The 17,006-nt window shown below is 39.4% G+C and overlaps 1 protein-coding gene across 2 annotated transcripts; it reads right to left on the reverse strand.

The window, feature by feature from the left end:
• Nucleotides 1-12,633: 12,633 nt before the first annotated feature.
• Nucleotides 12,634-16,333, reverse strand: LOC133411918 (aquaporin-1-like). Of its 2 annotated transcripts, XM_061694734.1 has the most exons (5): nucleotides 15,497-16,333; nucleotides 14,030-14,191; nucleotides 13,851-13,931; nucleotides 13,443-13,477; nucleotides 13,050-13,138 (listed from the first exon to the last, which is right to left on the reverse strand). In XM_061694734.1, exons 1-4 carry the CDS (start codon nucleotides 15,851-15,853, stop codon nucleotides 13,454-13,456), a joined length of 624 nt encoding a protein of 207 aa, XP_061550718.1. In that variant the 5' UTR covers nucleotides 15,854-16,333; the 3' UTR covers nucleotides 13,050-13,138; nucleotides 13,443-13,453. The 2 variants fall into 2 exon arrangements, with proteins under 2 accessions (XP_061550717.1, XP_061550718.1); XM_061694733.1 differs by lacking the exon at nucleotides 13,443-13,477 and having other exon boundaries at nucleotides 12,634-13,138; nucleotides 15,497-16,331.
• Nucleotides 16,334-17,006: the final 673 nt, after the last annotated feature.

Below are 17,006 nucleotides of genomic sequence, written 5' to 3' on the forward strand. Positions count from 1 at the left end.
TTACGCTCGGCCGCTTCCGGTTTGTCGGTCATTGAATTGTGTTGCGTTCGTGATTTATTTATTTATTTTTAATTTTTATTTTTTTACATAATTGCATTTAACCAGCTGTATTTTGGTTCAGTTAAATTTAGCCAACGTTCATGAATAAGTAATATGGATAACATCACTTACAGTAAACGTCAAAATGTTTTTGTTTTCTTCGTCGTTCAGTGTCGAGTGGCTGCTGTGTTTCAATTCACTATTACAGTTCAGCTACAGTATTATTAAATTATGAGTTACTATATATATATATATATATATATATATTTTTTTTTAATTTATTTATTTATTTATTTATTTATTTTTTTATTATTATTATTTTTTTTTTTCAGCGGTGATGCATTTAGGGGATTTCTGACAAACTGTAATCGGCCAGGTTACTTGGGTTCAGTTCAATTCAGACAACTATTATTTGATAGCTAAATAGTCATAATTATACATCAAAACTTTCAGATATATGTGTAAGTAAAAACACACACACACACACAAACCATCATTATTGACCAGTTGCATTTGATTCCGCTCAGTTCAATTCAGCCACAAATATTAATATGAATCTAAATATCAATCATCATTATGAAAACTGACAGATATATAATGAGAACAGACTGAAACAACTCTATAGTAAAAGGTCAGTTTTCGCTAATTTCCCCCCCAAATGAATAGCTAAATTCTCTACTGTACTTTTTGTACAATTACCAAATTGGCACGCATAATTTCCTTATGATAACTGCGTACTCCAGACAAATTTTGTGTTGTCTTGCACTTCATGCAGAGCCACTTTTGGCCTGCTGGTAGCAGTGGTGCACATTATATTTCAAGAAACTAATGCATTTATACTTCATTGTGATTAAACTGTATAGTACACATTAGTTTGACTTGTACAACTATAGTCGAAAAAAAAACGACAACAACAATATTTCGTACTTCGTAGCTTCAAATATTTAGAGGTAGAAACTGAGTTATGCAATGAATTCTTTGTAAGGGCGAACAATGTCACAGAGGCCATTAAAATTAACAAGCCATTACACTGCACTGCCAATCATGAAAGGTTCAACATTTTATTATTAATGTGATTATAGAAGCATTCATACTATTGCATAATGTATGTATGTATGTAATGTATTAATTGGTTATTTGGTAATATCTGCAATCAAGGTTATTGTGATCTTCTATTCATGCTCATAAATTAGCACAAAAACATTATCAACAACTCAAAATGAAACAAAAAAAAAGCATATATTTGCTTGAAAAACTTGAAAAATTACCATCTCTTATTAAACACACATATTTGAAACTAGACAAATGGCTTTTCCTTTTTTAAAAATCTTTTCTTTAATGATAAAAGCTACAAGGTAAAACAGCAAGAACAAGTATTGTTATTAGTATTCTTATATTCTTGTTACATCATATTTTTCAAAGTTTGTTATAGGTGAAAGGTGGAAAATTCATTTAAAACAAACTGCCTCAAGTAACACCTCCTATTAGAGGCCGTACTGAGGGTTTTCCCGATTAGAACTTTTTTTCTTGATATGACATCACAGGATAACACAGTGATGAAAAAACCCCCCACATATTTGTACATTCAAATATCAACGTAAATAACTCTCCACCCTATTAAACTTATATATCCGCTGGGGGGAAAAAAACAACAACACGTCACGTATCATATTAAAGCCCCCGATGAGGACGTTTTATTTATGTGACTGTTTTGCCAATGTGGCCTTGTATGATGATGCAATTACCAAAAACTTGTTTGTTTTTGTTTTTTTTGCCTGAAAATGGTTTCATTTTCTGATGCTCAAAAGGATGTACCTTAGATCTGGATCAACATTCTGGGCTCATTATAGTCTCTCTCTCTTTCTCTCTCTCTCTCTCTCGCTCTCCCCCCCCCCCCCCCCCCCCCCCCTCTGTTTTCTCACAGCTTTGTTATTTCTAGATTCATATAATGAGAGCATCTCCCAACACTCTCCCATGTTTCCCCAGGCCTGGTAATAATCAAGCTCCGCAATCCGGAGGGCCAAATCATTTGCGGAATGACACTCCAGGACAAAACAAGCGCGAGGCAACAAAAAGAGCATTGTGCACTCGGCGGAGGACAAACTGCAAAACAAGTTTGCATACACAATGCGCCGACCTCCGCCGGGGGGTTGAGTCCACGGAGGAATTAGATGTCGGTCACACGGCGCCCATAAAATATCACGTGAAGACGTTTTGTGTCATATCAAGGCCATAACTCTTTCTTCTTTTCCTTTGGGCTTGTCCCTTTAGGGGTCGCCACAGCACGTCATCCTCTTCTCCTGCATCCTCCTCTCGAACACCAACTGCCCTCATGTCTTCCCTCACGACATCCATCAATCTTCTCTTTGGTCTTCCTCTCGCTCTCTTGCCTGGCAGCTCCATCCTCATCATCCTTCTACCAATATACTCACTATTTCTCCTCTGGACGTGTCCAAACCATCCAAGTCTGCTCTCTCTAACTTTGTGTCCAAAACATCGAACCTTGGCTGTCCCTCTGATGAGCTAATTTCTAATTTTATCCAACCCGGTCACTCAACTCTTCTGTCACATAACACACCTGACACCTTCCTCCACCCGTTCCAACCTGCTTGGACCCGTTTCTCCGGTTGACCCCAAGTATTTCAAGTCCTCCACCCTTGCTATCTCTTCTCCCTGTAGCCTCACTCTTCCCCCACCACCCCTCTCATATATTTTTTTGGTCTTTCTTCGGCTAATCTTCATTCCTCTGCTCTCCACTGCATGCCTCCATCTTTCTAACTGTTCCTCCACCTGCTCCCTGCTTTCACTGAAGATCACAATGTCATCTCCAAACATCATGGTCCACGGGGATTCCAGTCTAACCTCATCTGTCAGTCTATCCTTCACCACTGCAAACAGGAAGGGGATCAGGGCTGATCCCTGATGCAGTCCCACCTCCACCTTAAATTTGTCTGTCAGACCTACTGGACACCTCATAAATGTCCTGTATTATTCTAACATACTTCTCTGCCACTCCAGACGTCCGCATGCAGTACCACAGTTCCTCTCTGGGTACTCTGTCATAGGCTCTCTCTAGATCTACAAAGACACAATGTAGCTCCTTCTGACCTTCTCTGTACTTTTCCATCAACATCCTCAAGGCAAATAATGCATCTGTGGTACTCTTTCTAGGCATGAAACCATACTGTTGCTCGCAAATACTCACTTCTGTCCTGAGTCTAGCCTCCACTACTCTTTCCCATAACTTCATTGTGTGGCTCATCAACTTTATTCCTCTATAGTTCCCACAGCTCTGCACATCACCCTTGTTCTTAAAATTGGGCACCAGCACACTTTTCCTCCATTCCTCAGGCATCTTCTCACATGCTAGAATTATATTGAGCAAGCTGGTCAAAAACTCCACAGCCACCTCTCCTAGATGCTTCCATACCTCCACAGAAATGTCATCAGGACCACCTGCCTTTCAATTTTTCATCCTCTTTAATGCCTTTCTAACTTCCCCCTTACTAATCATCGCCACTTCCTGGTCCACCACACTTGCCTCTTCTACTTTCCTTCGCTCTCATTTTCCTCATTCATCAACTCCTCGAAGTATTCTTTCCATCTATCTGGCACATTACTGGCACCAGTCAACATATTTCCATCTCTATCCTTAATCACCCTAACCTGCTGCACATCCTTCCTATCTCTATCCCTCTGTTTGGCCAACCTGTATAGATCCTTTTCTCCTTCTTTAGTGTCCAACCTGGCATAAATGTCATCATCTGCGTCTTGTTTGGCCTTTGCAACCTCTACCTTTGCCCTATGTCGCATCTCAATGTATTCCTTTCGCCTCTCCTCGGTCCTCTCAGTGTCCCACTTCTTCTTAGCAAACCTTTTTCCTTGTATGATTTCCTGTACTGTGAGGTTCCACCACCAAGTCTCCTTCTCTCCTTTCCTCTGGGAGGAAAGGAGAGAAGCCAGGTACTCTCCTGCTTGCCTCTCTGATCACCTTGGCTGCAGTGGTCCAGTCTACTGGAAGCTCCTCCTGTCCACCGAGAGCCTGTCTCACCTCTTCCCGAAAAGCTGCACAACACTTACACCATGGTAAAATAATTTAAACCCTGGCCCTAAACTTCTAGCCTTACTGCCTTTCCACCTGGTCTCCTGGACACACAATATGTCAACCTTTCTCCTAATCATCTTGTCAACTAACTCCTGAGATTTTCCTGTCATAGTCCCAACATTCCAAGTCCCCACATTCAGTTCTAGGCTCTGTGCTTTCCTCTTCTCTTTCTGCTGAAGAACCCACTTTCCACCTTTTCTTCTTCTTCGACTTCGACCCACAGTAGCTGAATTTCCAACGGTGACCTGCAGGTTGACGGTGCCGGTGGCGGACATTGTTAACCCGGGCCACGACCGATCCGGTATGGAATTCTTTGGATGAACGCTCATATTTGTTTGGCAAAGTTTTAAGCCGGACGCCCTTCCTGACGCAACCCTCTGCATTTATCCGGGCTTGGGACCGGCCTACAGTTTGCACTGGCTTGTGCCCCCCATAGGGCTGCATTATATCAAGGCCATAACTCGCTGAGTGTTATTGTAGATAAAACATTTCTAAAGTGCAAGGCAGTCTGCTTGGTTTATGAGGGTTCAGATGCGGAATGAGGAAACATTCCCCTTTTAGCAGGAGCAAAATCATAAATCCAAGGTACACTTCAGCTCAGCAAGCATCTAAAGAGTTAACTCCACGTGGGTGTTGTCTTTTTCTTTGGCTTTTTTTTTGGGTGAACGTGTCATGCAATTGATGGCACAGGTGGGAAAAATGTGATAATCATAAAATCAGAAATGGACACACGTAAAAAGGCACCCTAGTGGTTAGCATGTCTGCGGCACAGCTTCCTCCCACATTCCAAAAAACGCTGGGTACATTGAAGACTCGAAATTGTTTTATCATCTCATCATTTTAATACAAATTGATGGATGACTCGTTTTGAAATCAGAAGTCAGTGATCATACTGTTCAAGTTGCTGTAAAAATGGGTTTGATAACACACATTATTATTTAGTACACGTGATGATTTGAAATTTTGGTACAGATTTGATCAAGAATCATGGAAGTTGTTGCACATTGATTTGCTTCCGCGGACCACATAAAATGATGTCGCGGGCCAGATGTGGCCCCCGGGCCTTGAGTTTGAGACCTGTGTTGTACATAAATGTAAAGTGCAAATGCTTGTTGGTCTCTTTGTGCCTCGCGATTGGCTGGCTCGCCTAAAGTCAGCTCCTGTAGACCTTGGTGAGGAGGAAGCGTTATAGAAAATGAATGGAGGTGCAAATAAATGTACTGCATCATAATGAGAAGACTTTCTAATTATTTGATGTGTTTCCACCCCGTGGGTAATTTTCCACATTGAAGCAGCCAATAAGCGGAACTTGGACTTGGACACCAAACTCCTCCAGCGACACGTCGTAAAATGATTCGGGACACTGATGACGACGAGATATTAATGATCACCCGGCGCATCACGCAGCCACGAAGGTGATGATTGGCGCACAAGCAAACGCATCGACAATATATGACATCTCTTTCAACAACCTTGGCTGGATTAACTTCAGAGTACAACGTGTTGCGAAATGCTCCCAAAGTCATTGGATGGTTATTTAATGATTAGCTCAGCGAGTGTGCACACATCGCACACGCTCATAAGCCATAAAGAAAAGAAAAGAAAAGGAAAAAACAAAAAAAAAGATGTGAAGGTGATTTGTGTGCACTGATGGAGAAAAGACACTTTCACAACGTACACAGTCACACAATATTGATATTTTATTGTAATGTGTCTATGTGGATCATCATCGTCGTCGTCATCATCATCCTTATTCATTTTGAAATACTATAACATTAAATCAAATAAAATGAATCAAGTTATAGGTCAAATGTCAAAAACAAAATAACAACAATGTATATTTATATGATAAAATACATTGGTAATATTAATACTTATTCTTCAATGTATTATATACTATTTAATTAACATATTTTTGTGAAATATGATTTGTTATGAAATAAGAGCTGGATGAAGCGGCTGGGGAGAGAGATAAGCGGAAGTAAATGGCTGGATGGATTATTTTTTTACATTTGTACTTTTATTTTTAAGTTTTATGCGTTTTTGAAATTTTGCCATTTTTGATTTTATGAATTTTTAAATGTTTATATGTTTATTGCTATTTGTATTTGGTTATCAATTTATTATACAGTATTTTATTTTTAAATGTATTTCTTAGTATTTGCAATTGTACACATTTTTGAAATGTTATTTTAACTCTTTAAAATTTATATATATATATATATATATATATATATATAACAAATACAAAATATGTATTATTTTATTTATTTACGTACAAAATGGGTTTTATTTTTCTTATATATTTCTGTTTTCAGTAAATAAATAAAAAATATTTTTTATTTTTTAAACCAGTCATCAATGTATTAAATTATTAATTTTTTTCAGCTAAATAAAAAAATGAAAAAAACAAAACAAACAACCAAAAAATCGTTGATTTTATACATGCATTTATATCATTGAATTATAATTTTTAAAATACACGAAATTGACACAAACAAACAAAACATCTGTTAAAACAATACATTCATGTTAAAATACAAACAGTGATGGTGCATAGCTTCATATTATTAAAAACTCTCTCTAAAATGTAGTTGTTGATAACGTTGAAACAAGCTTGAGCTATAGGAACAACGTTAAAATTATGCGCATAAATATATATATATTTTAAACTTCTTACTTCAGCAGTTAAGTGAATTTGTATAGATATTATAACAACAACAAAAAAATTACACTACCAGAACCCACCAAAAACGTGTGTTTAACATGATTTTTTATTTCCAGTGAAGAAATGATCATTTTATGCTTCTCCAAGCCTTGTTCAAAATGCTAACTTGCACTGATGCCTCGTGGGTAATGACAGTCAACATTAAGACATTACGTATGCATGTATTCCTCGACTTAACATTCGCAAATGACAGAAATGGGATTTTTGAAGGTTAAAATGTTACACGTGTTTGAGTGTTCTTGGCTGTTGTCACTCTCACCAGCGTGTTAATATTCTGCACCATTAAGCAGGGGCAATCATCAGGAGTAAAGTCTTGTTGTCGTGGCAACACGAGCAACAACAAGTACAGCATGAATGAATGAATGGACGAAAGCCTTCTTGAGTCTTTTCCTTTTCCGCAGATTTACAGGTTTGCTTTGTTCGCATTGTTGCTCTTTAAAGCCAAAAGGTGAGCAACAAAAGCGCCTTTGGAAAGCGCAGCGAAGCAGCTGCCTGCTGTTGAGGAGCCTTCAGCTCATCTTCTCGGCAACTGGAGAAGTCCTGATCGCAGGGATAAAAAACAATTTATTGGACACAAATTAACTTAATTTCCTCCAATTGTTCATCTGATCACAGCACTTTTCTCCCAGGACTTTTCAGTTTTTCTTAAACTGGGGTCCCCGGACCTCTGGGGTCTGCGAGACGTAGCTTGGTGGTCTCCAAAATTATTTGTAAAAAGTTATTCCAGAGGATCCTTGTTTTTTGTGATGAATCTGTTCCAGAAAATCTGACTAAAACCAAAGCAACGTTTCCCATAGGAAACCATGTAAATCGAATTAATCTGTTTCAGACACCAGAAAATATTATCCAAAAAATACATTTTAAAAAGAATAACTATAGTTTTACATACAGAAAAATACATATACATGGCTAATAAAGTGGATAAATGAACATTTAGCATCACCTTTACCTGTATTGGAGACTCTTGATGGTATATGGAAGACGGTAAGGAAGGGGGCGAGGGGAGCCACTATCATACACGACCACAAGTTCTTCCTTGAATTGTACCGTGTTTCTCGCCTTCTTTATTAAACGGCTGGCATTTGGAACTTTCTGTGATATTGTGTAAACAGAGGGCAAGGTGTATTCCACAATGCAAGACTTTCTGCAAGACAACTCAAAGTAACAACAAGGCTCCTGGTCTGCTTGGCAACATTCAGACAAGTTGGAGCAATGACAGCGTGACATCCTGTCAAAAGGTCTGTCCTTCAAAATAAAAGCAAGCCAGTATAATAGCAGTTTCAGCACACTTTCTTTGGCCCCACAGTGACTTAATTAGCAGTCACATTCAAACTATTTTGTGCTTGTTCATTGACTGCTAAATAATATGGGGGAAGAAAGTGTGTTGAAACTGTGTTATCATACTGCAAGTTTGTTTTTGTTTTTTTTCTCAAGGGTTGATTTTTTGACACGATGTGTTACGCCGATATTGCCTGACTTTTGCCTAGCAGCCCGGAAGTGTTATTGCCCAGGGTTGTTAATAAAAGCTTGCATTGTGGAATATACTTTGCTGTATGTTGAACCCTTTTCATACAACTTACCAAAATGGTTCCAGTGAGCTTTCATCGATCCAATAACATCAAATAGCGTATTTAAGTAATAAGTAATTTTGAAAAAACAAAAACACAATTCAACCAACAAACAAGAAAAGTAAATTTGCCTTGATTCAACGTTTGTGGATTGCCATGGCCTGGATGACTGAGATCATACACAGTCGTAGAAAAAAAACAAAAAAACAACACATTTTTAGCAAGCACATTGGTATTTATTTTTCATTGATATTGTGACAGTAAGTAAAACATTAGACTAATGATATAGGGCCCATACTAAACCGATTACTCCTACCTATCTCAGCTTTGGGGACAATTAAAAGCTCTGATATGGTTGTGACATATCAACATTATGTGTTCTGACATCCCTCCATGAATAAAGTTCTTTTTTTCAAGAACAAAAGATTTTTGGGGGGGAGAATTTTGGGCTTTTCTTTCTTTAGCAGAATAAAAAGGACCTGATCCAATTAGAATTGCTTCCCTTATTAAATTTTGACTTTAATATCATAATACTACGACTTTATCTTCTATTTCGTAAGATTATGTTGTTGTTGTTTTTTCTCTCTCTCCCTTTGAGATTATAAGGGTCTCCATGGAAAATTGTCTCCCCTGTAAGAGGTCCCTGGACCTAAAAAGTTTGAGAACCCCCGATTAGATGTTCGCTGGCAACCCTGCGGGCATTGCAACTTTTCAGTCTATTACGGGCGCCACGTGTTACCAACTGTTTTCTTGGTACTGAGGTCCTAATTGCCTTCAGACCATCAATAAGTTCCTAATGTGTGCTAGATTCCGAGAACAGGTGCTGAGATCAGAAGTATTAGTAATTGGTTCGGTTGTTGATTGTGCGCGGCGGTGTGCCTGCTACATGGCAAACAACAAAGGTACTTATTTCATCATATAAAATTTCTTAACCTTTGTGTATTTTATGCATTTCAATAAACCATAAAAATTGAAGATTGCTATTTTTTTCCCCTCTTTATATTATATATATATATAAATGCATGTTTTTTTTTTTTTTTTTTACTTTTTCCATTATGTTGCTATTTTGTTTTAAATCAATGGCATATTTCTATTAAATTTATATATTATATATTTTAAATACGCAATTATGAGATAAAGTTGAACATTTATGAGTTGAACAATTTTTTTCTGGAAAAATACCAAATGAGGTCATACAAAAAGCTGGACAAAATATGGGAGATGAATACACCTCTTAAATCATATATTTGAAAGGTCAGCTAAAATTATGAAGTAATATACAGTTTTTGCTTTTAAAGTTGCACATTAGAATGTTTGACCAAACAACATTTTCAAGAATCATAAGCCTCAGAAGTCATACATTTCAGATTTCAACCAAAATGTTAAAGAAAAATACACGATACTACAGTTGAGAAAACAAAGTCGTACAATTCGTAGTACGAAGTTTTTGGACAAACTATGTCTGTAAATTCAAACGCTCTTGTCGCACGTTTTTGTAGTTCAACCAATAATTGTGTGGAAAATGTATGGTTTTAACATATTATCCTGGGAATCTATAAGAGCAGAACACACAGTAGAGATGAAAAAAAAAATGGACAAGTTGGAGAAATGCCAGTGGCTCCCGAGACGTGTCAAAAGGGGAACCAACCTCCACCCCACGAGCCCAGCCTACCGAAGCCCCCACCCCCCCATTGCTCTGTGCACGATGCAGTCAGGCGAAAGTGTGAGTGTAAAACCCAGGAACAACTCAAGCCTTCTCTTCTCCTCCGAGAGTGAATTTGTCACTATTTTTAAAAGAAACAAAATCACCATGGTGTCAAACCGTCATCAGCGACTGAGTGGCCATTAGGGGGGCCTTCCCTCTGGTGCGATGCTTTTAAGGCCACAAGACCCCCCGCTGACGCAGCGCCGGTATAAGATCCAGCACACTGGGGGCGGGAAAGCAGTTGCTCGGTCCAGTGACTGTTCCGCAGCGAGTGTCCCAATGGGCTTTGTTGTTAAGTGATTATCTGCTGACTGGCTTTATTATTATTTTTTTTTATACAGTCATTATTTTTTTCAAAGCCGCACTGGACTCCGAACCCCTATATTCATTTAGGATGTGTTTGAATGGAACACCTCCACGCTCCAGAAAACATCCTCTGATGTCATGAGGAAGCCTCGGCATATACAGTTGCACTAGTGTTTCAAATGCAATGCAACAGGTTTTCACAAATAGATGGTGCTTTCCATTTAGGGATTCTAACCCTAATCATTACCCTGGGTTTTGGGGGCTCATGGAGAGGCCAGTAAGAGTTTTTGAAGCCAAAGAAATAGAATAATTGTCAACAGACCATTTGCCTGAAGAAAAAAAAAACCCAATAGAGCATGTTTTTAGCTTACTGGAGACAAAACGTGAAAGCAGCAAGAGCCACACTGTACGACACGTACTGTATATGTTCTCTCTAGATCATTGAGAATACGATGTTCGCTGTATGGTGCGCTGCATCAATCTTTTTTGTGGCTTTCATTATTCTCATATCATACGTAAATTAGGATCATAAAATTGTGACTGCAACAGAAACCACGTCGCCACTGCGTGCTTTCGTTTGGGCCGAGCAAGCGGGAGCCCCAACAGAAAACGTTCCCCCGAGGGGCCCCCGCAAAAAGGGTTAAGCTGCCCATTGATGAATTTGTTTTGCCAACTGGAAATATTCCAGGAACCCCCCCCCCCCCCCCCCCCACCAATCCCCCCCTTCCACCTCCATCACAACCACAATAACAACCCGGAGTTTCCTAAAAATGACAGTAATGGATTTACTGTTTGCCATGGTAGACTCTGATACAGGGGTTGAAATAAGTTGTACGCTTAATGAAATAATAATAATAAATGCTTGACTTGTATGTGATTTTACTGTCTTACCTTTCCTGTAGATCTGCAGTAGATCAACCGGAGTTGATTCTGATGCAGCCGTTAAAAACATAATAACCATTAAAGACCTGTGATGTGTGTGCAAGTATAACAAAATAATAATTATAGATTGAGTTGGGATTTGACAATCCCTTGCATCTACTAAGTAGACTCAATTCTCATACAGGGTTTCAAAAACTTGCAAGTGGAACAAAATGATGTTAATAATAAGCAAAGCGTGACTTGTGATGTGCACGAAAGCATAGCGTAACAATAATAATTCATGCTTGATTTTCATGTAATTATGGCTGGGGGGAAAAAAAAATCGAATAACTCGTCTAAATCGACCTTGAAAATACGTCGAGGCAGAATTTCTGCCTCAAAGCTTCTCCGGCCCGCCCCCCAAAATAAAGTTCCTCCCGGAAACATCTTTGCTCCGCCGGAACCAATGTTTCACACGCACATTTATTGCCGACGGACGCAGTGTTGAGGCACTGATAAACTTGGCTAAAAACGAGAGAGAAGCTTCTGTAAGTGATTCTTAAGACACTATTAGTAATGTACATACACCATGATGTATGAGTGAGCTGAATGGTAGTCAGCATTTTCTTTTTATTTGACCAAATGTGGTCATCGTTAGCTAATGCTAATCGCGAATGCTAACCGTTTAGTAGAGGTTGATTTTGTTGTCTCAAAGTCTGTACAGAGTTTACACCATATAGTCAGCACCAACATATGCAGTTTAAATATAGAAGCCAAGCCCTCATAAATGAGAAAAAATGGATGTTAATAGTTGAAAAAAGTATTCTTTTTTTTTTTTTGGGGGGGGGGGGGGTAGTTTTACTATCTCACATACCCAGTAAACCTGCAGTGGATTAACTGTGCTCCATTCTGATGCAAGAATTCCAAATAGAAAGCACAACAAAAATAATAAGAATTAAAGCTTGACTTGCAACTGTGGGTCATGTGATTTTACTATCGCGCATACTAAGTAGACTTGCAGTGGATTAACTGGGGTTGATTCTCAGGTAGGAGTTCAAAAAGTTGCAAGAGTAACAAAATAATCATAATAATTAAAGCTTGACTTGTTACGTGCATGCGTGGACAAGGCTAGTTTATTATTTCACGTACCTAGTATTATCTGTGAATTCACCGGGATAGGAGTACTCAGAAGGTTCTTAAAGTTCAAGCGTAACACGTAACTGTGATAATGCTTAAAGCTTGACTTGCATGTGATTTTATTACCCCCGTTACAACTACAACACTGTCCTTAAATGCTATTAAAACAACAACAACCAAGAGGTTCAAGTGAAACAACAAGTGTTTAATTTCTTTAAAAAAGTGACATTTCAATAACATACGGACAAAAGTGATCAAAGCACATTCATGTATACAAAATAATGGCACAACATAGAATACTGATAATGGGAGAACATTTTCAACACACGCTGATAAGCTTTTTGCAACATTGAAGGTACAGCGTGTGTGTATGTGTGTGTGTGTGTGTGCGTGAGCTACAAATAAGACTCTTGCAGCTTCCAGATAAAATTCCGCTAAAACAAACAGCTTTCTTTCTTTCTTTTTAAAGCGGCGTATAAACATGCGCGGCAAGCTGCATGCTCGGCCGACTATTTCGTTGCCATCTCCACGGTGGAGGCGTCGTTGCCGCCGTTAACGTCGTAGTCGTCCACGGGGCCACTCACCAGCACCCGGATGCGTTCGGGGAAGTTGTCAAACTTGGGCGACAAGAGGAAGTCGTACACGAGGGCCGCCGCCACGCCGCCGCACATGGGCCCCACCCAGTACACCTGCAGTGGATTCACTGGGGTCAATTTTCATGCAAATGTAGCAAGCGTGACAAAGTAATGGTGATAATTAATGCTTGATTTGCGATGTGCACATGTGGCACGTTATTTTACTAAAAGAGACCTTCAGTGAATTACAAGCGTGACACATGTGATTTTACTACTTAGTGTACCCAGTAAGCCTGGGGGGGATTTACTAGGCTCAATTGTGATGCAGAGGTTTGAAAAGTGGAAAAATAATATTAAGAATTAAAGCTTAACTTGCAATGCACTCACATGCATCATGTTATTTTACGATACTACGTACCCAGGAGACCTTCAGTGGCTTAACTCAGGTCGATTCTGACGAAGACATAAAAAAAAAAAAAAAAGCATAGCATAATAGTAACAATTAAAGCTTGATAAGTGGTGAGCAAGCATGGCACGTACGATTTTACTGTTTCATGTAACCGGTAAACCTGGGATGGATTAACTAGGTTTAATTCTGATGGAGAAGTTCAAAAAAGGGCAAGTATAACAAAAAGAAATAGTAAGAATTAAAACTTGACTTGTGATTTGCACATATGGAACATGTGACTTTACTATCTCATATAGCCTGTAAACGTGCAGTCGATGAATTATGGTCGATTCTGATGCAGCGCAAAATGTTACAAGCGTCACGAAATAGTAGTAATTAAAGCTAGATTTGCACATGTGATTTTACTGTCTCACGTACCCAGTGGTTGCTGAAGTCGTTCAGGATTAAAGCTGGACCGAAGGTGCGCGCGGGATTGATTCCGCAGCCGGTGTAGCTGATCTGGAATCACCGATCACACACACAGACACAAAACATTAAGCGTCAAAATGCGCGTTTCCCTCGAGAAGAGCAATGCACGCTGGGTACCACAAACTCACCGCCGCCAAGTGTCCCAGGCACACGGAGAGTCCGATGGCCAATGGCGCCGAGCCGGTGATGTCGCGTCGCCTTTTATCAGTCACGGCGATGACACACAGCACCAGCTGGAAGGTTGCCAGTAGCTCGATGCCCACGCCTTGGCTGGGGGTGATGCCGCTCAGCTGAAAAGAAAAAAAGCCAGTTAGAGGGTTTCTCGTGTTGTTTCTAATAATGTACGCAGAGTGCAGCTATCTCGCCTTGCCAGATGCTGATATTAGCGGCTGCAGAAGTATCAGGGACTTGTAACTCATTAGTTGCTCGAAAAAGTAATAACAGCATGGCTTGGGAACGAAGGCCACACTCATAGGCCGGCTCAAACGCTCTGGGGGGGCCATATACGGCCCATGGGCCATAGGTTGCACACTATAGTAAGCATGACTTCGTTTTCATAGTTACTTTTAACTTTTTTTCCAGTAATGTTATGATTTTAGTTTCATACGTTCTGACCTCTTTTTTTGTCACGCAAAATAACAAATTTTCTGGTAAAAAGAAAAATCTGGTGGAATGATGCCTTTTTTTCCTTATACAAGGACAACTTTTTTATTTTAAGGTAAATCAAATCCTGTAAAATTAAAACATTTTTCACATACTCAAAAAATATTTATCTCTCTCCTAATATTACGACTTTATTCTTTTAATTTTAGCAATGTCTTGCGAAATGAAAATGTTATAATCTTAACATTAACACTCCCGCAAAATCATGACACGTGCAGTTAAGAAAATTCACAAAAAATAATTCTCGTAAAATGCTAACCTTTTGTCTCTAACTTTCCCCTAAAATAAAAAAAAAAAAATCTTGTAAATGTCTCTTATTTTCTTGTAAAATGAGTACTTTTTTCTCTCATAGTTACAAAAATTCTTCTAAAATTATTACTTTTTCTCATACTACAGTGACTTTATTCTCCTAATACAGTATTACCACTTTTTTGTCTCATAAGATGATTAACTTTATCCTTTGTTATATTACCTATTTCTGATAAAGTTGTGACTTTTTTCTCATTAAAATCAAAAACAAAAATTTCTGGTAAAATTATAACTTTTTTTTCTTGGAAGGTTGCTTTCCCCCCCCTCATGAAATCAAAAACTTAATTTACTTAATAGTACCATTCCGTATTTGTCATATTAGGACTTTCTACTCAACATTTTTAGTACAATTATTATTTGTAAAAAATGTAGGAATTGATTTGTAAAATAAAATGTGGATGTACTAATTTTAAATACAAGCCTCTTTCTGCAGTTATGAGCACATTATAATATCCTTGGAAAATGTGGAAAATTAACTATCATTGAATCGATTATTTATTCCAATAGGATTTTCTGTATTCTCTTGCTATAAAAGGTTGCCCCCCCCCCCCCCCCCCTTACCCCCGATACATTGCAAATGCATGAAATCCAAACTTTTGGCTTTTGAAATTCAAACGTTTTACCTTATTGAGGCCCAGCTCGTCAGTGGCGGCGGGCCGGGCTCCGTACAGAATGCCACTGGCGAGGGCCGAGCCCAGCAGCTGGGCCACGACGTACATGACGGCCCGGAACACGCTGATCTGGCAGCTGGCGAGCATGCCCAGCGTGACGGCCGGGTTGAGGTGGGCGCCGCTGATGTGGCCCAGGCTCTGCGCCAGCGTGGCGATGGCCAGCCCGAAGGCTAGCGACACCTTGACCTCCTGACCCGGATCGCCGGGCTTGCCGATGGCCGCCGCGATGCTGAGGAAGATGAAGAGGGTCATGCCCACCAGCTCGGCCAGGACGGCCCTCCAGAACGCCTTGCTCTTGAACTCCCTCATGGTGGTGTGTGGTTGGAAATTCTGTGCGCACCCGTGTGTGTGTGTTCAGACAAAAAGCGAGCAGCGGTGTATTTAAGGCCTGCTGGCTGATAATGGTCAGTGGGCGGGCTTTAAAAACTGAAAGGGCCACGCTGAATTCATGAGAAATTGAAAAGACCGCCCCACACCCAGCATCTCCCAGTAAACTCCACAACTTGTAGAAAACTTTTTTAAACCCTGTCGATGTTTCAAAAAGTGCAAATTAGCACGTCAACTTTTACATACATTTCATTGACAGTTGTTTTCAAGTGCAAAAGAATCAATTGGTATGAGAGGCCAGAACAAAGGCAGTCACTCATTAACCGCAAGGATGAGCGCTAAAGAATGATTACGTGTCGTGTCGGTCGGCGCACACCGCAGCGAAACGAGGTGAAACATCAACTCTTGAGAAAGGAGCAGTCGCTTGCACCTGGACCCCCTTCCCTGACTCCGACGAGGGAGGGAGCGAGCGAGAGTGAGGACGGGACGGCAGCCGCTGGACACGAAAGCCGACAATTTGCTAGACGCACGTGTCGTGGGATTGATTAGCACGTGCGCGTGTGCGGTCACGCTTAAAGGAGTCCGTGTAGTAAATGTCTCTATGACTCAAGCTTTGATACATGTCGTACTCTTTAGCGACCCCTGGAATTAAAAGATGAACTTTATGACTTTCTTCTCTGTCTATGAACGTATCAAAAATTTCTACTTGTGAATTCCACGAAATTTCCACAATCAAAGCTTAAAAGACTTAACACCACCATGTTTTTATATGAAAGTTCCAACTTTTTGTAAGATTATGACTTTTTTCTTGGAAAGGTTTATTCTCGTAAAACTTAAACTTGTTTTCTATTGAAGTTCCAACTTTCTTTTCCCCCATAAGTTACAGAATTTCCCACTGTACTACTGCAATTTACAAAACTTTTGAATTTCCCTGATATTACCAATTTATTCTTGTAAAATGATTCTTCTGATAAATCTACCCCTGCAAAAAAAGTATTAAATTATGTCATTTCCCCCGTGCAATATTAAGACTTCATTGGGAAAAAAATCCTTAAAAGTTGATCTTTATTCTATTATTTTATTATTATTTCATTATTTTAGAGATTTCATGAGAGAATTAAATTTTTGTTTAAAT

The sequence above is a fragment of the Phycodurus eques genome, chromosome 13, assembly GCF_024500275.1.
Source record: "Phycodurus eques isolate BA_2022a chromosome 13, UOR_Pequ_1.1, whole genome shotgun sequence".
NCBI lineage: Eukaryota > Metazoa > Chordata > Actinopteri > Syngnathiformes > Syngnathidae > Phycodurus > Phycodurus eques.

Coding starts and splice junctions, on each gene's coding strand:
- LOC133411918 (XM_061694733.1), bottom strand. CDS start 15,853: ATGAGGGAGTTCAAGAGCAAGGCGTTCTGGAGGGCCGTCCTGGCCGAG. Junction 14,192..15,496: donor ACGAGCTGGGCCTCAATAAG/GTAAAACGTTTG, acceptor TTTTCTTTTCAG/CTGAGCGGCATCACCCCCAG. Junction 13,139..13,850: donor ACGACTTCAGCAACCACTGG/GTACGTGAGACA, acceptor AATCCACTGCAG/GTGTACTGGGTGGGGCCCAT.